Source organism: Barbus barbus (genome assembly GCF_936440315.1).
Source record: "Barbus barbus genome assembly, chromosome: 3".
NCBI classification, from domain to species: Eukaryota; Metazoa; Chordata; class Actinopteri; order Cypriniformes; family Cyprinidae; genus Barbus; species Barbus barbus.
Window position 1 is genome coordinate 30,650,260 of NC_136731.1, and position 25,227 is coordinate 30,675,486.

At 36.1% G+C, this 25,227-nt stretch overlaps 1 protein-coding gene across 1 annotated transcript; it reads right to left on the bottom strand.

Annotated features, from left to right (window-relative positions):
• Positions 1-19,972: 19,972 nt before the first annotated feature.
• LOC306848364 (coilin-like) lies at positions 19,973-25,208 on the bottom strand. Its single transcript, XM_079382867.1, has 7 exons — positions 24,903-25,208; positions 23,788-24,805; positions 23,117-23,206; positions 22,936-22,983; positions 22,790-22,859; positions 22,561-22,649; positions 19,973-20,735 (listed from the first exon to the last, which is right to left on the bottom strand). Exons 1-7 carry the CDS (start codon positions 25,151-25,153, stop codon positions 20,676-20,678), a joined length of 1,626 nt encoding a protein of 541 aa, XP_079238993.1. The 5' UTR covers positions 25,154-25,208; the 3' UTR covers positions 19,973-20,675.
• Positions 25,209-25,227: the final 19 nt, after the last annotated feature.

The window sequence follows — 25,227 nt, forward strand, 5'->3', positions numbered from 1 at the left end:
ATTTACTTTTATCTGTGTTATGTTTCATCTGCAAGAACGTGAACTTTCATAAACATCTGTTTGGCCATTATCTATTAAAAGCATCATGTAAAAAAATATGAGCAGAGTTTCTCCGCATAAAGACCCACGGCTGGCAGATCAAAGTGCTACTTCTTTAAAGGCGTAGTATAAATAGGCACATTGGGATGCAGCAACTGCCTTTATGAATGAATCATTGAATCAACGAATCATTGACACAAATGATTCTTTCATTATTAGAGATTAATTCAGGAATGTAACTAAAATATTGCTGTGAGACGCACAAATGTTCTGCTCTGACTTTATTTGGAAATTTGTCTTCTATGTGGTTTCTTGGGTGTACTGCTCGATTTCAGACATCTGTTGTCTGGATGCTAGGATGTTGTAGGTAGTGACTAGAGTTATATGTGGCTAAGGTGTACTGAGTGTTTTTTTAGATGTCTCAGAATGTTCTGGGGGGTTCCAGAACTTTATGTATTTGCTAAGTTGTTCTGGGTGCATTAATCACTTGCTATCTGGTTGCTAGATTGGTTTGAATTTAGTTTTCGAGGCGCTAGGATGTTCTGGTTGCTAGGGAATTGCTATAAGTGGTTGCTTCACAGAATTTTAATACCTAGCACTAAGGATTTGTTCAGTTTAATAGCAATAGTAAAGCTTGCAAACCTGCAAGCAGTCATAATAATGAAGAGAGAAGATAAATAAGAAGTACACCAGTCAGTAGTAAGACCATATGATTTATATAAGACAGTAAACATTTAGGCTGTTAACTGAAACCGTTCTACTGTATTAAAAAAGTAAAATGTGTGAGTGATGGCTTCAGGCTTTAATTTAGAGAGTGAAATATCCTTCTCTGTGTACATATGAGCTAGGGATGGGCGATATATCGCATCTGGTTGCATGCGCATCTGGTCAGTAAAGCCGGTTCCTTGATTAGCGCTAAATCTCCATCACCTGTTTTCAAATGGAGCTGCATTTAATACACGGAGCCGTAGTTCAATGACAAGCTACGCAATTTGCGTTCATTGTCAAAGGCGATATATCTGCAATAATGAAAGCGATATTGCGTAGCTTGTCAGTGAACTACGGCTCCGTGTATTAAATGCAGCTCCATTTGAAAACAGGTGATGGAGATTTAGCGCTAATCAAGGAACCGGCTTTACTGACCAGATGCGCGTGCAACCAGATGCGATATATCGCCCATACCTAAATTATGAGCACAGCTTTTATCTCTTCTAACCTTCTCTGTACTCTTTCCTACCCTTATTGTGATTAACAGCTGGTAGATTAGGAGGAATTCTGGAATGCGAGGAAAGACGAGGAGAAAAGAGGCAAAGAGAATAAGAGAGGGGGCCACAAACAGTCCATTCTCTAATCAAACTGATGAGCCAAAAGGCAGAAGGAATCAGGCAACACACACATACTGGACGACATCAAATTAACAATGAGTTGAACAAAAAAAGCATCCAAACAAATGTCAACAGCCCTAAAATCTTAAAATGCTATACTAGTGTAACACAGAGTGGATTAGAAAATGAATAGAGGATGAAGTGAGAGACAGCAAGAGTAAGAAACAGGCAGAAGAGCAGGAGGGAACACAGTGAGCACAGGCTTGGCAGTTTGGGCACAGTGTGCATACAAATTACTGTATTCCTCTATAATCTAAAACCAGAGGTCTGAACTGGTGGATTGCAACATATAAATGGGTCACAGGTCTGTTCTGATAGGCAACTAAGCATGTAACCATGCATTGAGAAACTACACAACGAAAATATTATATTCTTAATATAATATTATACAATATTATTAATAGTGTTATAAGAAAAACAACCCAGACTACACTAGATACGAGTTAATTTGCAATGCAGACCACAATGTGTTTTTGGAATCTTTGTTTTTAATTAGACTAAGCTGGTTTGCTGGTCTCAACTTTCCTCCCAGGCGCAGCCTAAAGATGGGTTTTAAGGGGATTTGGGCACATCTGCACCCTGCTTAGTCAGAAAACAACTTGGTAGTGTTGGGAGACAATCCTAAACTAGTTAAAACCAGGTCAAACCATCTTAAGGTGGGTTAAGTGGGTTTTTCCTAGCAGTGGCACTAATAATCTTTCATAATGTTGCGCCTGTTCAGCCAAGGTAATATTAATACATTTCAGTGTTTAATTATAAGGACCAGTGTGTTTTCAATGCTAACTAAAAAATAAAACTATTAAAATTGATTTTGGTTATTAAAATAGGCCTAATGCTGGAATAAAATCTAAACATCACATGAAAATTTACACAAACTTAAGAATTTGTAATTTTGTCTTTGCAACTAATTGAAATAAGTTTAAGTACTAAAATTACTGAAACTAAAATAAAACCAAAATTAAAGCTACATAGTATGAAAATTTACAAAAAAAAAAAATGAAAATATAAAAAATAGACGCTAATTCCAAATATTAATAAACACTATAATAATTTCTGAATATTATACAAATAACATTGTAAGGACATTTTTTATGTACTGTTTTACACCAAACAAATTTGGTCTTTAAAATCCTGGTCCTGAACAAAACCTAGTCTTTGAGCCACTGGATAATTCAAAGCAAACAATTCTCTTCAGAGAGCTAAAGACATACACAAACAACCTAGCAGCAACCAACAAAGCTCAATCCCCTTGGTGCTCATTTGTTTTATATTAAATAGCTTGGTTGGCTATGTCAATATCTGGTTATAGTGCACCACTGTGAATACAAAACATAAGTGCTCAAAACAATCACAAAATGGCCATATAAATTATAAATCTGCTGCAAGGCGACAAAGTGCACAAAGGTTATACTCATGTATATATTACCATGAAATCTGATCAATTCCTGCTGTGCACAGGGTTCTAAGCAACATGCTGACATTTTATCTAACGGTAGCGACGTCAGGCAACCTCAAGCTCACACTGAGCGTGACAGTCGGCTTCTTGGTGAGAAAGCTAGCACTTATCGTGTGATGTCATTTTTTATTCATTCAGTTGTGACAGTGCCTACACTCAGAACCGGGCTGCAGAGAGACAGAGAGAGAAGAGGAGAGGAGACAACATGATAAACACGGCCCAGTGGCATGTTCAAAGCTTGATGGCAATGATTGGACTCAGCGGGTAGTAGTACTGCACAGCATCACCAAAAAATGGGTTGCCTTTGTAATCTGACCCTGGACCAAATGACAATGCCAAATGTAATGGCAGTTCTGCAATAACTTTTTGATTTACTTTTAATTTGGCACACACATGAAATGCAATCTCTGTTTGCACAGGCAGTACTGACAGACTACATCATCTCTTTTTGTATTTGCCAACACTTTCATATTTTAATATCAAACTAGTTTCATCAAAATATTTCCTTCAAAATATCTTCTTTTGTGTTCCACAGAAGAAAGTAAGTAAAACAGGTTTGGAACAAGGGTAATTTTCATTTTTAGATGAACTATCCCTTTGAATCCTGCCAATTAATACACTAATAAATGCAAGATCATTAAGCAATTATAGTTACTGTTTTTCAATATATAAATCATCTCATCCTTCTTCTCTCCTTTAGGCTCACAGGTAACAGGCACTGGCCTGTGAAATTCAATGTCACATAGAGCAGTGTTGCGGTGCTCCTGATGAAAGGAGCGCCGTGGTGCATTACTCGCACCGAAACATCTTCATCACACACTGTCGCTGTGCATCTCATTTCAACATGCGTCTGTGCTTGAAATACCAACAGCTTGATTCTCCACCTGCTTAAGCACAAATCTGCCACATAGTATCATCTGTATTCATTCTACTCTGAGCAGATACAGATACTTTATGATGATGTTTGTTGTGGTGCTGCACATTTAGACACTGCTAATAGATGATTCTACAAAGAAATAACACGGTTAGACACGTTTACAAAAGTACACAGCATGTGTTTGCAAGTCGTGTACTTTGGGCAAGTCAGTATTTTCAACATTATTGTCCAGGAAAAAACATGAACACCTAAAACATGAACACCCATATGTATTATAGATTAATGTTTTAAAAAGTGACAGAAAAGATATTTATAATAGATTTCTATTTCAAATAAATGCTGTTCTTTTAAACTTTCTATTCATCAAGTAATCCTTAATATTAAGCAGCACAACTGATTTGAGCATTGATAAATTACAACAAATATATTACAAATATTAAAATAGAAAACAGTGATTTAAAGGGTTAGTTCATCCAAAAATGAAAATTAGCCTGTGATTTACTCACCCTCAAGGCATCCTAGGTATATATGACTTTAGTTATATTAAAAATTCTCCTGGCTATTCCAAGCGTTATCATTGCAGTGGGTGGGTTTTTCTGTACAACAGTCCAAGAGACATCAACTAAAGTGTGCGCATCCATAATAAAATGTGCCTCACATGGCTCCGGGCATCAATAAAGGCCTCCTGTAACATTTTTGTAAGAAAAATATGCCTATTTCAAATGTAATAAACACTTTCTCTCATTTCCGATGACTGTCATACATGCAAGCCCTTCCGGCGGATGACTGCGTCGCGCGCACCTCTGAGTTTTAGTTTCGAGAGTTTGTTTACAGGAGCAAAAGAAGCAAAGTTTCCTTACTTTAGCAAAGGACAACCAGTCACCTCTTGGCTTATATGAAAATTTTGAAAGAAGAAGAAAGAACAAAGTCATATACATATAGGATGCTTTGAGGGTGAGTAAAACACTGGGTGATTTTTATTTTTGGGTGAACTAACCCTTTAAATTGCAATAATATTACTGTTTTTTTTACCGATCCCAATCTTTAGAATGGTTATAAATCACAAAAACAAAAGTCCCATCATTGAATCTTCAGTACTTACTGTATAATCCATTATTTGATATCTCGATGTACACTAGGGTTGGTGTGACCTGAGATACAGACAATAGAGCAGGACTGATGAATGCCGCACAGAGACAGATGTGTGTCTGGAGCATTCTTCTGCTCTCTCCATCACGGAACCCTACAATCTCTCAGTCTCAATGACAGCCAAGGACATTCAGTCTTGACTTTCCCAGTTACCAGCTTCTCTGCAGATTCAGCTTATAGTCCAACCAAGGATTCACCTTCCTTTACAGTAATATAAAATGACAAAGCATTGTGTACAGATACTAATATTACAGGCAGAAAGCTGCGACTACAAGACAATAAGAAAAGAAAAGAAAAATGTACTTTGTATTAGATGTCAACATCAAAAGAGATGAATAATATCTTTAGTAAAATGAGCTCACAAGGGACAACCACCTCAACACATGCTCTTCTAGTCGCTCTGTCTGTGGTTATCCATCAGTGTAATCAATGTGACAGGCTCATTAGTGCTCTGACTCAACTATCATTCAGCAGCAGTCACTCAGAAGAAACATCTCTGAGTTCAAACTCAAATCACAAGTGATCTGTACCGAACACAATACATATACGTACACGCATACACTATAGAAACTCAACTATAGAAGCACTTTTGTGATTTTACTAAAACATAGCACCTTTATAATTAATACTGTAACAAATGTATTAGTCATTGTTAGTTAATGTTAATGCAGTAAATATAGTTAACAAATGGAACCTTATTGTAAAGTGTTACCACACAAAACATCATTTCAATATCTACTGTGTCTACTGTTTCACCACAAACAACAAATTTTCCAGTAATAGTTTTATCAAATGTTAGTGTATTTGGTTACCAAAGAGAACAGTATGAGTAAAGAGTAGGTTTGTGTGTCAGTGGAGGATATAGTATTCACATAAGCAGCATTAACAGACCAAGTAAGCCATTAACTGCTCTCAAGCAGGTCCTGTACACGAGTGGTAATATGCTTCGTCAATCTGATCAGCTGTCTGTAACCTTAATCTCTAAAACACGCTGTGTGCACAATGATCCATACAACAAAACACACACACATGCACACTGTTAAGACATACATTGATGTGTTGGTATGACAGTGACTCTTTGTGACAGCAATCACACTACACAGCTGTAATCAGACAGACTTGCAATGCCTGTGCCACCTGACCAGTGAAGAGACAGAAATGACATAATATTAGCAAATGGCAGCTTAATTGCATTTTAGTTAAGTTAGAATAGCCTATATGAAATATTAGTGTCAATCACAGATATTCTATCTTATGGTGTAGTGTTAACCGTCTGAGAAAATTAACATCTTAATAGTTTTTGTTTTTGGAAAGAGAGAGAGGGAGAGAAAGAAAGGTGCTCCGCAGAAGATCAATGCAGCGCTTCAGTCCAGTGTTCATTTGAAGTGCTAATAGAACCGCTTGCAGCAGAGCACAGAAAGAGCTAAGAGCAATGCAGTAGACGGCACACACTTCATTTGCACATCACAATTTAAAACAAAATTAAAAAATAAATAAATAAACTGTACTGCAGGAGATACCCTGGAAATATTCCTAATACATGCACCACCCTTTTTCGGTTTGAGTGGAAACACATAACATTTCCTGTAACTGTTGGAAAACGCTGGATTTTCCAGACAGCAAATGATCAAGTATAAACGCCACTACATTGAATAATTTACTACAATATTCTGCTCAGGCTGTGAACTGATCAAACATGGCTTGTTTTAGCGGCACATTTGGCTGTAAACTTCTAGATTTGTTCATATTTCTCTTCTTTTCTCTTCCAGGTTTTTATATGAGAGTTATTTTACGTAAGCGGTGTGTCTTAAAATAAATGGCAATATGGTTATGAAACTCATCATTACATTCCTAGTGTCAATGAATGTGTCTTTATCATACTGTAGAGGAAGTTTGTTCACTACTGCTGCTGCTGCAGTGTTTAATATTGACATGAACCAGCTTTACTCTAAAATGTGTTGTCTGACTGATAAAATACTTCATAACTGTAACGATTAATGAGCTCTTTTAGATTACAACCGATGATGCATAATGCAAATGATTTTAGATCAGTATGCCATATGTTAAGCAATAAATTTACATAATGCCATTTTTGAACAGAATTCTAATCTGTGCTTTTCACATAGATATCATTTCTCCAAAGTGTTGCTGTATTGCTTATTAAAGCCTTTTTCTATGTCCGTTTTGAGCTAAATTCATCTGTTTTCTTTCCAAACACTGCCACCTAGTGATGATGAAACCCTGTTTCAACAACCTGTTTTAGAATTATAACCTGTTTAATATTAGAAACAGCCCTTGTGCTTACCGTGTGATGTTTTCTATAATGAGGAAATCTATAAATTGAGTAATAACAGTGAAAACATTTTCAAAACTAGGCGTTACTAGCAAATTTAAATGTTTGTTCATTAAAAAGAACGAGAAAAGTTTTATATCAGAGTCCAGCAAAAACACCTTCCAGCTTGAAAGATGGATGAAGAAAAAAAAAATAAAAACACTGGAACAGTTACAGTTTTGTTTGTTTACCAGCAAATACATTCTGGTATTAATAAAGTGTAGTTCACCCAAAAATGAAAGTTCTGTCATTAATTGCACACCCTCATGTCGTTCCAAACCCATAAGACCTTTGTTCATCTTCAGAACACAAATTAAGATATTTTTGATGAAATCTGAGAGCTTTCTGACCCTGCATAGATAGCAACGACCTCATAGCCAATGCATATGCATTCAGATTTTGATATCAAAAGGTCTTTAAAAGCTCTAATAAAAACAAAGTGTATGATTGATTGCATAATAATACATCTAAATGTCTTTGTGTACAGTAAGTGTCTATGGATGTCAGAATTCCTCTCTACTCTGGCTGTTTGACTGACAGCTCCATTGAGTCGTATACAACATGTTGACAGAAGCCATTAAAATGTCCGGTGTCAGGTTATGTTTTACAAGCCTTAAACTTTAACTCAAGCAGAAGCCTGTGAAACAGTGGCAGTATGGATTGCGGTGCATATGTGAGTGAGAGCTGACATGCTGGGAATGCATTTTGGCTCCACTTACTCTCATCTCTCAAGTTCACACAAGCCAAGCACTGAATATGTACGGATGAAAAGAAGGTCGTTCCTTGTTATATCGGAGAACAATAGATGCCTCTCCCCATTAAGTGTCCTAATGCGTCTAGACACACTGCCAACAGAAGTGCTTATATTTTCTGGCTTGCTGTTGGGTTATTCTCTTCACAAATATAGCAAAACTCAGTCAAACACAAAAGCACGTTCTTCTACATTATTCATGCTATATCCACAGAAAAAGTATTTCTCTGTGCTAAAACATAAAGTCATCTTTATCAACAACATTTAGAGTTCTAGTAGGGGTGGGTGATATGACCAAAATCTTATATCATATACGAGTAATTTTATTTCACAGTAACAATATATATCATGATAAAGATATTTTTGCTTTAAATAAGGTCTTTATGATATCAAAAATTTGGATACCATAGAAATTTCACAATTCTTGTCTTCAGTGTCAATATCACAAAAAACTAATACTAGCCTAAATTTAAAAAAAAAAAAGCTCACTAAAGACAAGTAAACAGTCAGCAATTAAATAAGAAAATAAACTAATTGCAAGCAACAGGACAAAAAAAACTAGAGTACAACAAATAAGAAATGGTACATACATTTTATAAAGTAATCAACTATATAAAAACAGTGCATATTTTTTAAATTTAAATTAAATATATATTTCTTCTTGTTAAAGTTAGTCAAGAGCAGTGAGAGATTTTCTCTCTTTTGTTGTTTGAGTAACATGAATGACAGACAGCAAGAATTTTAGACCGCTGTCACTTTAAGAGCTGCCCGGATCCAATATACAGTTACACGTGTCTCTGCTGCTTGCTTTCATTTAAGACCTAAATTATTGTGTTTACAAGGATACTTGCAAAGATATTGACAAATATATATGTGTGTAACCATCCTAGGCCTATAAAGTGGCAAAAACAACTGTTCAATACTCCCGGACTCAATGAGCATGTCTTCACACGTGCGCACCTCTCTAACAGCACTCAGTCTAACAGTCTCTCAAGACAGCGGGTGCATAGCTACAGCAAAATGAGTTCTCTTTGGCTGCTGATTGCTTTAAGGGCTTAAATCACTTATTTTAAAACAGCAACGCTTAAAACATGTGCAAGCGATAAGTTTCGGTCAACGATATAATTAGACACGTCATGTGGGAAAGAAAAGACAACAGCATCACTAGCCAAACACTTCTGCCCACCTGATAGTAGTAGCCATTGTCCGTCTGGTAAGGCTGCGCACTGATGTTGGGGGTCCCAAGAGCTGATTTCAGGATCTCCTCACAGCCTGAATCACAAAAAGAAAAATATTAGTCCAGTCAAGACACGTCTCATAAAGCACAAACAAGAAAGAGATGATGCCCACCATGACTACTCTGCAAATAAATAAATATGTGGACATGAAATATTGATTTCAGTTGCCTGTATATTATAAAAATGATCTGTGTATTATAAAAATTAGTTAATAGACCTAAAACAAGATGGCTATTGATTAAGTTTGCATCACCACTACTACATTTAGTTTAGAAGGATTTTAATGTATCTATTTATTTTTTCATTAGAGAAAAGATGCTTCTCATATATACACTGACTAATTCAAGAAGTGTGGCTTTTTCACTTAGACACTATGGCTATTGTACTGTATGTATAAATCAGCTTCTGTCACTTTAAATTTCATTTCTCTGTTTGACGACATCTTGTGTTTTCTCAAACCAGGCTTGAATTATTAAACTGCACCCTCTGTAAAATTTAGAGATTCTTTGCTCCACTTATGAGAGCCAGAAAAAAAATGGTCAAGTCCCGAATAGGAACATATTGTGGGGAAATACATAAATATATAAAGTCATGCACAATACACCTGTTAAGAAGAGCAAAGATAGACCAATGGCGAAACTGTGCCAACAATCCCACACCACACACAACAACGCAGTCTCCTCTGGGACCTCAAAAGGACAAACATAGGCTTTGGCTTTGTAGACTTGCTGTGCGTGCCGGGGATCAGGGATTGGGGGATTCATTAGGGAAAGAGTGAGTGGGAAGACCACTGGGGCTCATTAAACACAGGACACTGGGGGACAAAGTCTCTGGGCCTGAAGCCCATTGGCCTGCCTGTGTCTCCCTCTTTAGCCGCTTCCACAGAGACGTCCTACCCAGGTCCCTGTGCCTGCTGGCAGATCTCTGCCAAGCAGCGTGAGTGTCCCTGGCTGACAAATGTACCCCTGTTTACTGTGCTCTTATAATGACAGTGAAATAGGGATGAGCTAGACAAGGCAATAAGTGTCTTAAAACAGCTATAAATAATGTGAAATTAGATTGCTGAACCATGACTACGCAGTAACTTTGTCTGTGAATAACTAAGAAAATCTCATAGTGATGCTTGACACTATAATCAGGAATAACATCCTCCCGTCTTTTAACTGAGAAGCACAACCCACGCTAAACAAGTGAATTACTATGCTGTTGTTAAATGGGAGAATGTTTCAATCTAATAAACGGTTAATTAAAGGCACACCCAGAGATGCTCGCAATTTGTTGTTCAAATGTGGTTATTTTCAATTAGAGAGATCAGCGGTGAAGCAGAGATCTCTAATCAGACTCTGCTCACTCAGGCTATTCATTATCCATTGCATTTCTAGATTTTCACCAGACACAGAAGTCAATGCAGAATGCTAAAAAGACAAAGCTGTGTGCCATTATCTGCCTTGGGTTCTTCTGATGAATTGTTTAATAAAATAAAGTGATAATACTAGTCTGGAGATAAAATTGCATAAATGTCTAGAATGATGCGCAACATGTTCTTTTTAATTCAGGGACATCATGGGAAGTGTCTGTCTTAAAGGAACATGGTGTCTAGCAACTAAGCTTTTATCTCTGGAGAACCTTCTAGTTTGGCACACTTTGTGCTGAAATTAACAGCTGTGTGTGACAGAACAGAAGAGATGTGCTCTGCATTTGATGCCACAGTATGAACATTTAGAGCATTAAAGGAAGGTATAGTATATAAAAAAAAATATTTTTATGTGAAAGACACATTCACTTGATTAGCAAATTTGCATATATTTTTTATTAAACTAGTAATAAATATGCAAGTTCATTTTATTAACCTATTATTATTATTACTATTATTATTAAAGTATTTTTCAATGGGGTGGGGCAGGGATTTCCAAACTCTTATGAGAGCCAAAGTAAAATATTTAATTGAAGATTTTAGATTAATATTTTGATATTTAAAAACACATTTGCACATTCATGGTTCTCTGATGTTGTTTAGTGGTCAAATGACATGCAGTAAAACAAATAAAATATTTTTATTGTTTTGTATTTTAAAATTATTTTAATTTGAGATTTTTATGATTTAAATAATTATTAGCTTTTCATCTTCTCATGAGCCACCTGCAGTTCTGTCACAAATCCCAGTTTGTGAAACCCGAGGTAAGGTATACACAGTAATTCAATTTTCAATAAAATACATTTTTGATAAAAAAAATCTTTTGTTTACATAAAAATATGAAAATATCGCTAGATGTTATTTTAAACTGTATTTTTGCAGTCTTATATTAGAGATTTTTAGCCTGATGTTCTTAGAATCCCTTTCATCTAATGCAAACAGATTCATCAGTGGTATTTATGGACATGAAATACTGCTCAGAGGAAAACCATCCTCTTACCTTTGATTGCAAACACTCCATGACAGAAATCTTTGAAGTTAATTCTGCCATGAGCGTTGGGATCCAGGTACTTGGCAAACTTCTTCACCTGAAAAAAGAGAGAAAGACCCACAGAGTGAAAAAGGTAACCACAAAGTCACCCTGATGAGGAGGACGATCACATGTTCAATATGGTACCTTACTATAAATAAATGGGAGGATGTGCGTATTATCAGTGGTCAGCTTCATCTCCCACAGATGAAGCACTAGAACAGCTGCTGTCAGGATGTGTCGACGCTGTCAGCAAGTCTTTGTAATGGACAGCTGTCCAGGTGAAAAAGACTGATCCCGGCATACTGCTGACACGTGACAAGACTCACTTACTCGAGACGATTTGCCTTCAAACACCTTGCTCAAGCGTAGCTGTAACTGTTAACAATAAATACTATATTGCTCACAGGCTGCTATTTCATGACTTAATGTTTTCAAATGTTCAAGTCTAACATTTCCTAAACAATACAAACAGACCATTGTTGTCTGTCTAAACCAATCAAATGAAACTCAACAGCATAGCTCAGATAATTTGGTCTTGGAAGAATGTAATGAGAGGGCTGCCAGACATGTTTATGAGAAAACAGTCCATGGTAACACAGAAATCATCGTAACTGTGATTCTCACTTCACACAAAGCTCCTTGACAACGTCACTTCTTTCTAAATATATACTCCTCCAAGAACAGAAGAAGTGTTCTTGACAACCGCTCAGTCTTGCAGCCCTCGCCTCATAACCTGCTAGAATGATTCACCACAGTGCCACAGAAATAGAGGCGTGTAGTGCAATAGCAATAAGACAGAGAGCTGAAGCACAGCAGCCATGGAGTCAGGTGATGCATCTCTGTGACGGTGCATGCACACACCAGGAAAAGAGGAACACACGTGCATGGGCTAAATAAATCACTTGCCCCAAATGTCTCTTCTATCTCAGCTCAGGCCGAGAAGGAAAAAAATTCAGAGAAACATAACATGTACACTACCATTTGGGGTCATTTTTTTTTTAAATGTATACTTTTATTCAGCCATGATGCATTAAAGTAAACAAAAGTGGCATTTATAACATTACAAAATGTGTCTATTTTGAAATAAATGAAAAGAAATAGATTTATACAGATATTCAAAGAAACTGTTTTCAATATTGATACTAAATGTTTCTTGAGCAGCAAATCATATCGTATATTTGGAATGAATTCTGAAAGATCACTGAAGACTGCAGTAATGACTGAAAATTCAGCTTAATCATCACAGAAATAAATTCAATTTTTTAAATATATTAAATTAGAAAACTATTTTGAATTACAATAATATGCAATAATATTACTGTTTTTACTGTATAAAGATAAACACAGTAAAAAAAAAACACTTTAAAAACCTTGAAAAATCTTACCGACCCTAAACTTTGTTAAACTTTGTTTTAATTAACATAGAAAGACTTGGATTAAACTGCTCAACTCATACTGATTATGTTTACAATGTCTTATACTTTTTGCAGTGTGAAAGTTTGAAGGACAGAAATCTCTTTGGTTTCATTAAAGGGATAGTTCACCCAAATTTTAAATTAACCCATGATTTGCTCACCCTCATGCCATCCTAGGTGTGTATGACTTTCTTCTTTCAGACAAATACAATCGGAGTTATATCAAAAATGTCCTGGCTCTTCCAAGCTATATTATAATAGCAGTGAATCAGCTGGAACGGCACTCTCGTGTGTGGAAGCTAAAGCTAGAGATTACAGTTTATAAAGTTTTAAATATGGATATTTTTCCTACAAAAACATATCGATTCACTTCAGGAGGCATTTATTAACCCTCATACTATGTAAGATGGATGGATGTACTTTATTGAATTTCTTTTGGACTACTGAATATCAACAGCCATTACCTGCCACATAAAGCTTGGAAAGAGCCAAGACATTTTTAAATATAACTCCAGTTGTATTCGTCTGAGATAAAAAAAAAAATAAAAAAAAAGTCCTACAGCTATGGATTGAGAGTGAGTAAATTTTAATTTCTGGGTGAACTATCCCTTTAAAAATTCATGCATTAGACATAGATGTTAGAACAGTGTGGGGCAGTAACCAATGACAGAATTTTCATTTCATATGAAATGTCCCTTTAAAGTAGTACTTTAGAGCAGTTGTGTTCAGTTTACATAACTAAAAACTGGTGACATCAGCAGAAATAGAAAATTCACACCACGTCCAGAATATCTGCAGGCTGATTATGAACTCTTTGTTTCTTTGAACTCACTGATCAAGCAAAAGTCCTCACAGTCAGTCAGCATTTGTGATGCATTAAGCAACATTTGTGTTGCCAGTTTTGCATTCTGTTACGTTTGAGCTTAGAAAGGTCAAATAACGTCTGTGAAAGATTAAATTAAAGCTCAGTCATGTGCAGCTGACCCTCACATCTTGTCGCTGTGTTCCGTCAGGGTCCCTGTGAAGCAGTACTGTTGTTAATGAGTGTTGCATTAAGGGCTCGATGTTAGCAACCGCTCCTCAGGGCCACCCCAGTGCAGCCTGTGGGAGGGGATGGAGAGCAGCCAAACACATGTTCGCCACACGTTCTGCACTGAAACATCCTCGTGCTCTTCACGCATACCAATCACAGCAACCTCATCATCAGGAAACAGACTGGAGGAGGAGATGGAGAAGGGGAGGGGAGAGGGGAGAGACGAAAGGGAGGAATAAGGAATGAAGGTGAAGACTAGATGGAGGATGGAGAAAAAGGTGAGCCGTAAGAGGAAAAGAAAAGGGTATGAGATAACAGCAAATAAAAATGGAATAAGGGATGGATAGAAGGTGATGACATTTAGAGAAATGTAAATAATGGATTAGAGAAAAGAAATGGAGGAGGGATTGGCGAGAAGCTAGGAGACGGTCATCACAAACATTCAAGCTGCTATCATGAACTGCTCCTCACAACTGTGAGTCAGAATCTGTGACTAGCACCACGCAGAGGGACCAGTCATCTGTGTCTGTACCTCACACTCACACACTCATGCTGTTACATCACTTCCTTCTGCACAAAGCACACAACTATAGCACTGCAACTGGTGCAATCTGGCACAAAAACATTTGCTTCTGACTAATGATAAATACACTACTTTATAGCCATTTTGTTCATTGAACATTTTACAAGACTATTTTTTTGTTGTTGCCATATTCAATTATATTATATCGTGATAGAATCCCGCTAAATAGAGATATATGCAATACAAATAAAAAAATAATGCACACTAGCGTTCAAACGTTTTGGGGCAGAAAGATTTTTATTTATTTTTTTCAGAAATAAATACTTTTATTCAGCAAGAACACATTAATTTTTAATAAAAAGAGACAGTAAGACATTCATAATGTTTTCTATTAAAAACTAAAACCCTAAAATAAAGATTTATGTTTCAAATAAATGCTTTTGTTTTTAACTTCCTATTCATCAAAAAATCCTAAAAATCCTAAAAAAAGTATGGTTTCTATGAAAGTATTAAGCACAACTGTTTTCAACATTGATAATAATGATAAGAAGAAGAAATGAGAAAGGCTTCTTGAGCAGCAAATCAGCATATTAGAATGATTTCTGAAGGATAATGTGACACTGAACACTGCAGTAATGATGCTGAAAATTCAGCTGCGCATCACAGGAATAAATTACATTTGAAAATACAGCATATTAAAACAGAAAACAGTTATTTTAAATTGTAATAATATTTCACAGTATTACTGTTTTACTTTATTTTTGATCAAATAAAAGTAGCCTAGATGAGCGTAAGAGACTTTTTTTTTTAAATCATACCGACCCCAAACTTTAAAACAATATGTAAATATTTTTTTTTTTTAAAACACAAGCCCAACTGAAAGCCCATCGTCAAACATTCAGTATGTAGAATCCATTATTTGCCATCTAGGTTTAGTGCGTATCTTACCAACCCCAAACAGTAGAGTATATTAATAACAGGAAAAAAAATAAAACTAACCAATAAAAATAAAAAACCTACAAAAACAACTAAATCATGATGTACATAACATATAAAACATTTACCAAATGTTTCAATCATCAGTGTCAAACAATGTTTTAAGCTAACACCTAAAACATCAAATATAAGGTAATAGCACAGTTCCACATTATAATACACAAGTCATTGAGAGGTGATTAGATACAGCTAAACATTGTGCGTTTGTCCTGTGCAGCACTAATGGTTTGTATGAATCTGTACCGAAGGTTTAGAAAGACGACGAGTCCTTCCCCTTTGTGCCCACTATCAATCAGATAAAATCACCCATGTCACCACTGCTGACTCCTGCATACTGCTCACCGTGTTTAGCAAGCAAAACAGTCACACGGCCTAACTTGGAATAAAACTAACTTGCCATGCACAACATCAAGATGTCCTGAAAAAGATGTAGGCAAACTGAGGCAGGTTGCTCATTTCGTTTTCATTACTGCCGTCCACTGAGACTATAGAGACTCATTTTAAATGTCAAAGAGCCTTGAGGCACCACAATTCATTATGGATTAAATTGAATGTGTAAAGGAAGCCAATTAAACATCTTAATCAGCTGAACAAAAAAAAAACAAACGTCAACCAAGAACGGCTGCACGTGGTTGAGCAGCACACAATGCAGAATTAAAGACTATAATTTGCGTCGTGTAGAGAAAATACTTACGTCCAAAATCTCAAGCCAATCTGAAAATAACCCTGATAAATCCAGATATCTTTGTTAAAGTCTGTGTAACCTACAGATCCAAAACAACCTGCACTGCATCCTGCTTTAACTGAAAGGAAAGGCCTCTTCAGCATCCTTAGATTGTAAAACATGGATTGCCATGGTGACAGTAAATGAAACGAGCATTTTTATAGCCGTAATTTCTGCTATTTGCATTGTGCCTTCATATACAGCCTAATGACATGAGAAAGCACATTCAGGGGTCCATCTTCTCCCAAGTGAGTCTTATTAAAAAGAAAACATTAAAAAAGGCCTCCTGACAAACACAGTGTGGCCCAGTTGGGCAAAAGAATAATAGACGTCTCTGCAAATGAGAAAAAAGATAATGAGGATTAGCCAAAGCACCTGTGATTCCTGTCATTATGACGGTTGTTTTAGTCACGCTCTAAATACAGGCAGTTCTCTGAAGCAGATAAGCTGAAGTGACGGGAAAGCAATGACACGTTTTATTGTAACATTAAATAAATCCTTATGGGAGTCAATCATATTTTCATTATGTTGCCACTTTAAATAGATTAATTAATGAATGTAGCAGAACTACGTTATTGAGACAGTCCACAGACACATGCTATATTTTGTTATCAGAGAGCTTAACGCAATTGAATGCAATGAAAGACACAAAGTCAACTGATATTCAGCAGGAGCAGAACTCACACAGGGCAGTGGATATTGACTAGTCACTCTGAGGAGAGATGCTCTCCATTAGACAGATTTCTAGACAAAAGCATTTATTGGCAGCCCATCAAGAAGCACACATTGAGCTACACAGCCAAAGCACCGGAGCTAGAAATGCAAGGTCAAGATCTACAGTTAAGAGATCCAGTACTGCTCACTGCTTGAGACAAGAGCTATTCTAAAATAATAGAACATACATGGCATCATGATCAGTTTTAAAAATGAAATCAATGGTTATTTTAATTAACTAACTAAAACTTATTCGATAAATATGTCATTTTTAATGCATCCTGTATGATGTTTAAGCCAAGAATTTCAATGTCTTCAGTAGCTCATTTGGGAAAATAACTTGACTCAAGTAACTTGACTCTCCTCTGAACAAATAATGCAAGATGGTACATCAGGCCAAACTTTACCATATTTGACAGGCTGGAAAGATACATTTTCCATGATATAACTGAATTCTTGGAATAACAAATAGAATAATTTTTAATTCTATGAATTTTACCTTTGCATGTCCTGGACAGTAAGTCAACTATACATTTTCTCATTTTAAATGGCCTATTGCAATTAATATTGTGATATATTCTTGATATATATACATACAACATTATATATATTTATATATATGTGTGTGTGTGTGACCCTGGACCACAAAACCAGTCAGAAGTAGCACGGGTATATTTGTAGCAATAGGCAACAATACATTGTATGAGTCAAAATTTTTCTTTTATGCCAAAAATCATTAGGACATTAAGTAAAGATCATGTTCCATGAAGGTATTTTGTAAATTTCCTAATGTAAATATATCAAAACTTAATTTTTGATTAGTAATATGCATTGCTAAGAACTTCATTTGGACAACTTTAAAGGTGATTTTCTTCAAAGGAGATTTTTTGGCACCCTCAGATTCCAGATTTTCAAATAGTTTCTCAGCCATATAATGTCCAATCTTAACAAACGTACAGGCGTATTTATTCAGCTTTCAGACAATGTATAAATCCCATATATATATATATATATATATATATATATGAACTGTGGAATCTGTAAGTGATGCCTGATGACATCACAGTTGATGAGGGAGAGTGAGGAGACAGTTGTCTTGGTTACTTGGCAGAAGTGCAATTATTAAACTGCTAAGAGCCTATAAATCATAAATCTATAGCACCGGTCTGGCACCAATTACAGAAAATAAGATAAACCAACCTGTTTGCACAAATTTGGAGAAAGTTTTTTATTTAATTAATCCAAGAGACTGTAAGATACAAAAGTGCTCTGCAACATCAGAAGCCAAACATTCCAGAATGAAGGAAACGAGAATCTAAAGAGAGGTGCTTACTTCATCTCCTTGGCCGAACTGTAGACCGAGATCCACGAAGTGCTCAACACGGATATATCCGTCTGCGTCCTCGTCGCACACGTCGAACACTTCTTTGAGCTTTTTCAGGAAAACCAGCAGCTGCTCTTGGTCGGGGAAAACATTGCCGTCCATCCTTATGAAGAGGCGCTGTTAAAGGCGCTGTATTAGAGAGACTGCGAAGCTGCGAGTGCGCTCTCCATCCTCAGCCTCAGCCTCAGCCTCGGCGCTCTGTCATCAGCAGCAGCAGTATCGCTTCAGTCCAGCAGGAGCAGGAGGACGAGGAGAAGCAGCGGAGGGGAGGGGCGTAGACTGGCTTTGACGTCGCGTGTGACGCAGACGCCTTCAGCTCGCTTTGATTGGTTCACGCGACTGACATAAGTGTCAAAGAAACTCGGATTTCATTGTGACAACATTGAACATAATCAAAATTAATCGCATCCAAAATAAAATAAAAATTGTTTACATAATATGTGAACTCTTAATTTTTATGTATATATAAATACATACACGTGCATGTATATAGGAAAAATATGTTATAATTATATATAAAATATTTATATATAATATAAATTATATATTAATATATATATATATATATATATATATATATATATATACACATGCAAACATTTTTTAAAATATGCATGCATGTGTGTGTATTTATATATACATACATTTCCATAGTACACACATATACTATGTAAACAAATTTTTTTTGAATGTGATTAATCGCAATTTATCATTTGGCAGCACCAATAACCCAACTGCAGTTTGATTGAGATTAATTTGAATGCACAATGTAAAAAAAACATGATTTTTGAACATTGTTAAAAATGGAGTTATCTGTTTTTGCAAATTAACTCTTCAAAAGATGCAGTGAACACATTATCAACTATATCTGTTCCTGTTCTCTTGCTCAGGGTGTCAGCACTGCTGAATGGATATCAGTTCATACATCATGTTGGGAAGTAACTAGTTACATGTAACTAATTTACGTAATTTAATGACAAAATAAATGTAGTAATTGTAATCAGTTAGTTACATGAGACAAATTGTAATTAAATTAGTTACTTATGAAAAGGTTAACGATTACCAATGGGGTTACAACTGATTTTTTTTCACACACACACAGATTTAATTGATTTCTTTCATAAATTGCAGTGACTGCTCTAAAATATGAGACACCAATGTTTTAGAAGTTTAGGACACATGCTTATTCAATAACTGTTTATTTGGGTTTATGTATATGCTTAATTGTAAGATTATTTGTTTTTTTCCCAAGGCATTGTTAGATGCCAGTGTTTCCTGTCCTAACTATAAAAGATTTGATTTCAAAAACAGCATCATTGCTATTAAACAATATCATGTTTTGGGTTTAAATCTGTATTTAACCTCAGAATGATCTCAAAGCAAGTCTGATTTTGTGGTGGCTGCGCTTTAAAATTAAATGTTTTAATCTTAATTGAAGCAATGAAGGCTTTTGAAAGTGTATATTTTGTTTTTACCTACCAAGGATGATCCTGAAATAAAACACTCCTGCGAGGTAAGAGAGCGTGCCTTTTTCTCTCTCTTTTTTTCAATATTGCAAGAACAGTGCAAACAGAACAACTTGGAGGAAAATTTTCAAGCATATACACACATATCAAACAAGATCACTTATTTTTGCACAATGTAACAATATCATATAGGACAAAAAGAAATAAGAACGATACACATGCGATTTATTCTCAGTTCTGTTACTTGCTTTTGTGATTATGCTACTGTTATTTTGACCATTCACTTAAAATAAGACGAGTTGTATCAATAGCAGGCATACTGCTTCACTATTTTTTCAGTTGAAGAGTGTAAACTATTATTAAACTGAACAAATTAATTAACACACAATTTCCTTCTCAAAAGCAACAAGTAGAATGTTGTTTACACTAAGTGCAAATTGTGACAGGTGATACTCACATAATGTCTAAAAAGGTTTTAGTACAAATCGCATAATTCTGTCTCTTCATAGTAAGTAAAAACAGCCAAGGCCAACATTGTTGGCAATTCGCACTCACTTTATAAACACACACTAATAATAAACCAATCACCTCTACTCCTATAAAAAAAAAATATATTTATTTAACTGACATTGAGGATAAAATTAAAAGTCAATACAATATGGAAATCATCCGTTTCAACAAAACAGCATTAAAATAAAAAGGTTGTCCGTAAAGGTCTGGCTCAGTTAGCATGTTTTGTATGACCATCATCCAACAGTCTCCACAATGAGCCGGGGCTCCAAAAGAGAATCCCAGCGCTCAGTCAGCTGCAGGAAAGACATCAAAGAAAGGCTTGTTTTAGCCTACAACAGCATACACTTGCACAAAGAACTGCCCTTATTCACTTCAACAATTATACGGGATAATCAGAAAGCAACTTTTGTGTGGGAGCGGGGGATGGGGTTACAACCCAAACTACAAAAGAGGGTTTAGAGCTTTGCCAAACAGTGCTCGCAACAGCACTGTCAGGACACTGCATGTGTTAAACATTGATATCCCTTTGAAACTTCTGTGTCAAATGCACTTACCCAGCAAGTGTTGTAATTATGATCCATAATCTGAATTTAAAATACAACACGAGTCTGAGAAATAATTTGTCATGGAGCTAATTAGTCACAAACACTCTTCTCTTCAAATTCGTCATCCTTTCCTATCAAAATGCTTGCTAGGAATGCGAAAACGCAGAAAATTAAACCTGATCTGAATTTATGACGGATGAAAGTTTCAAAGGCAGTGTGTAAATGTGATTGACAACATGAGGTCATAGTTATTTTTTAAGGTGCGAAAATTTCGTACAAAAAGTGTGCAATGACCTTTACTAGGGCTGTGCAATATTGATAAAAAAAAATATCATCTTGACATTTTCTGGAATTTTATCGATAATGATAAATAGACTATATTTTGCTGAGTGTGTTACTGTGCTGGTATCTTCAACTCACTCCTAAAGTTTTTGATATTCTTCATTCTGTGTGGTGGTCCGTTCACAGCAGTGATAGAAATTAGTCTTTTTCAATAAGTTTAAACCGATCTTTACCTTTTATGGGCATTTTTTACCTTTATAAAGCCATTTTCTTCTAAAAGTGTGCATTATCTTTTGAGTCATACATTTAATCAGTGGATTAGAATAATAAGACATTTGGGCTTTTACCTCAAAAAATTAATCTTTGCAATGCAGAGGTAACACAGAAGCTACATCTGAAGTAGCATTTAGACATGTTTACACTGTTTAATGCAGGAAATGAATGCAGTTACAAATGCAGAAATAATGTATTGATATATTAAACATTAAAACTTTGAATACTGCTAATTTAAATTTAAATTAAAAAAAGATACTTTAAATGTGAAATTAAAAACTCCAGTAGCATCAAGTCACTGTTAATAAGTGAGTCATTGCGATTGAACCGAATCATAAACGGTTGATTCATTCAGGAACGAAACACCGTCATGTTGCTCAGAGATGCAAAACAGTGCTGTGACTGTGTTTGGATTTAGTTTTGTTGGTGAGATTGTCAATATTGTGTCTAAAATGTAAGTCTCTTACTTAACTTCTTGTTTATTGAACTGTTAAAAAAAAAAAAATCAATCAATAAAAAAAAAAAAAAAATCTCGCATTTGTAAACATGGTAATTTTTAGAAAAAAAAAAAAATGCCACTCTTCGTATGAAATAGATTAATTATATTAATGTATACATTTTCTGCCTCCATGTCTTGAATTTGTGATCGTTCTAAATGTATTTTAATAGACTGAATCATGCAGTGGAAGACCGCACTCTGAATGCGCACGAGCACCAGACTAGACTTCACGTAATGTATGCATGCACTCTGTAGGGGTGTTTTGAATGGTTTTTGCAAAATACTCGATAATGTCAAATCGCAAATGATCGTCAAATCATTTATCAGCTGTTTGGACTCTCATTCCGACGGCACCCATTCACTGCAGAGGATTCATTGGCGAGTTAGTGATGTAATGCTAAATTTTCATCAAATCTGTTCCATGGAGTGAAGAAACAAATGCATCTACATGTTGAATGACTTTAGGGCAAGTAAATTTTAATTTTTGGATGCCCATTTCTTTAAGAGAACATTCAGTACCTGTGATCCATGTGTGACAGCATACTCTACTCTCTCGGATCCATCAGGGTTCTGATATACCAGGTCAAACTTGCCAGGTTCAGCTGGTGCTATAAAACACATAATAAAATAAGGTACTGCTGCAGAAGGAAGAGTGAAAACTAGTGTGTAATAAAGCAGCTGCAAACCTCCAGGCGTCAAATTTATATTACCGAAATAGTGGCAAACAAAGAAAATGTTCTGGCGATACCTTGAGGTTGAGAAAAAAGTTCAAGCTCCATCACTTTTGTTTGAGGATTGAATGCAATAATCTTCCCTTCCTAAATAACAACAGCAAACTGTTAATTTACATTGCACACAACACAGTTTACATTAAAGAAGTGTATAATGCCTTACTTTATAATCAGACACCTCTGGTGTATAGTTCTCAGTCAGCTCCAAAAGCTTTAAGACAGGAGAGAACCATGAAAAACTTAAAGACAACTTACATGTGGTCACTGAACCTAGAAAAACTATCAAGATGTTTTTAAAAAAAAACTGAAGTATATCTATTATCAATTATCAAATCACATTGTACCTTAAAGGCAATTTTTTGGCCCACTGCAGGGGGAGCTGCCAGCAAGGGTAAAGCTGAGTAGTCTCGTTTGGGAGCCGCTTCAGGTGGATTCTACAAGAACACAAAAAATTAACTGTATGGTTAGTGGTTAAAATGTAAAAAATACATCAATATAATTATGTATTTATTATTTAGAATATTTATTGTTAATTAATATAAATGACCCAATTTAAAAAATGAAAAGCTAATAACCATTAGCAGAAAATGTTGTTCCGGTCTGGACATATGAAAATGTTTTATCTAGAGCTAGGGTTTTCAACCTTTACTTTGAATGAACTGATTAAGCTAGATTTCAATCAGTGTCTCTTTTTACAAAAATGTTTATTATATAATGTATATAAAAAAAAAAAAAAAAAAAATAAAAAAAAAAGTTACTGAGAAAATCTAGTTTTTTGTGTAACCCCCACCCCACACTGATTATCATTACATAATGACCTGATAAACAAACAAATAAGAAGTTTCTTGTTTGTTTTTGTTTTTTTTTAAAGAAAACTGATTATGATTTGTATATCTTAACCACAGATCCCTGGCTGAAAACCCTACATTTAGAGGCCATTTTTCTTGCAATTCCTTTGCAAAAAAAATTGGATAAAAGTAGCTTCTCATAAACCACATCTTCGCTTTCACCTCACCTGCAGAATAAAACTTTCATTAGCCAGAGAATCGTTCTGCTTCTGTCGCTCGCCATTTTCATAGCCGTAATGAAAGTCTTGTTTCCACGGGGTTCCCTTGGCCCTACCAAAACCTCCTCTCCCACTGCCTCGGTTCGCACCTCGACCTCTGCCTTTCTCCTGACCTCTTGTGTTTCCTCTGTCTCTGCCTGCGGCTTCACTAACACCAGGGCTCAAACCAGCAATCTTCAATCCCATCCCATGCAGGTTTGGTTTCTTAATCACAAGCTCTATATCACTGGCCTCGGAGTCTGAGCTCTCTGCCTCATCCTGGGGCTTTTTATTCACCGAAGACGAGACAGACTGAACTGTAGCTGAGGAGGGCTGAGTTGCTGCTTGTGATTCCTTAGCTGTAGTTTTGGCTTGGCTGGGTGATGAGGATGAGGAAGAGGAATCTGTGGAGCTCTCTCTGCGTCGTGGGGTCTGTAGTGGAAGTTTTGAGGTTGTACTAGATAGTTTAGGTGTAGCCGGAAGCGGCCGTGCAGGAGCATTGCGTTTGGGTTTCTCTGTGTCATCCGAAGACGTTGTGCTTTCTTTCCGTGGCTTTTTGGCAGCGCCACTCTGCTTGGGTTTAGGTTTTGGTGGAGGGGCTTTACTGTGAGACTCACCCTCACTGCTGTCCGAAGAACTTGACGTTGGTTGGTGAGTCTTTGTATGAGTTGTTTTGTCACTGGTAGGGACAACAGAAATGCTTTTTCTGTTGTTTTTAGTAGAAGACGGGGTTTCAGTTTTCTTTTGAGGGGTGGCAGGTTTGGTGGCTGACTCTTTCACCTCTTTCTTCTTCTTTTTCTTCTTCTTCGCATCATCTGCTGGTGCCGAGCCATTGATTTGCACATCTTCATGCTTCTTTTTTTTCCTTAGACCGTCGCTGATCTGCGTCTCATCCTCTCTCCCTCTTTTCTTGGTCTTTGAGTTTTGTGCTTCAGAGTTTTGGTAAACCTCTGCTTCATTAATATAAACAGCACTGGATGCCTTCACCCTGTCAATAGACATAGTAAATAAATACTTATCAACATAAAAAGGTTATTTAAACTAGAATAAACGTTCGCCATATTATTACACAATACAGTTCTTACCTTACGCTATCATTATCACGCACAATATAAATACTTTCTGCGGAAGGCAGGTAGCAATCCTCAATGAACAAGTCTAAAACAGTCCTACGACTGTAGCCAAACTTTTCCTTTATGATGCTGGAAAGATCTGCGACAACTCGGCATTTGTTTAAGTCCACCAGCAACCAGCACATCCGACACTCAGGTGTCGCGGGAGGAGGATAATCAAAGTACAATCTAACCCTGACACAATTGAGACTGGAGGTGGCCATGCTGGAGCAGTGTATTGTCAATGTGGACGATGGAGGCGCTCAGTGTTTTAAACAGGGCTTGTCACACACTCTGC

Coding starts and splice junctions, on each gene's coding strand:
- LOC306848364 (XM_079382867.1), bottom strand. CDS start 25,153: ATGGCCACCTCCAGTCTCAATTGTGTCAGGGTTAGATTGTACTTTGAT. Junction 22,860..22,935: donor CAGAGGTGTCTGATTATAAA/GTAAGGCATTAT, acceptor GTTGTTATTTAG/GAAGGGAAGATTATTGCATT. Junction 22,650..22,789: donor ACTTTTTTCTCAACCTCAAG/GTATCGCCAGAA, acceptor TGTGTTTTATAG/CACCAGCTGAACCTGGCAAG.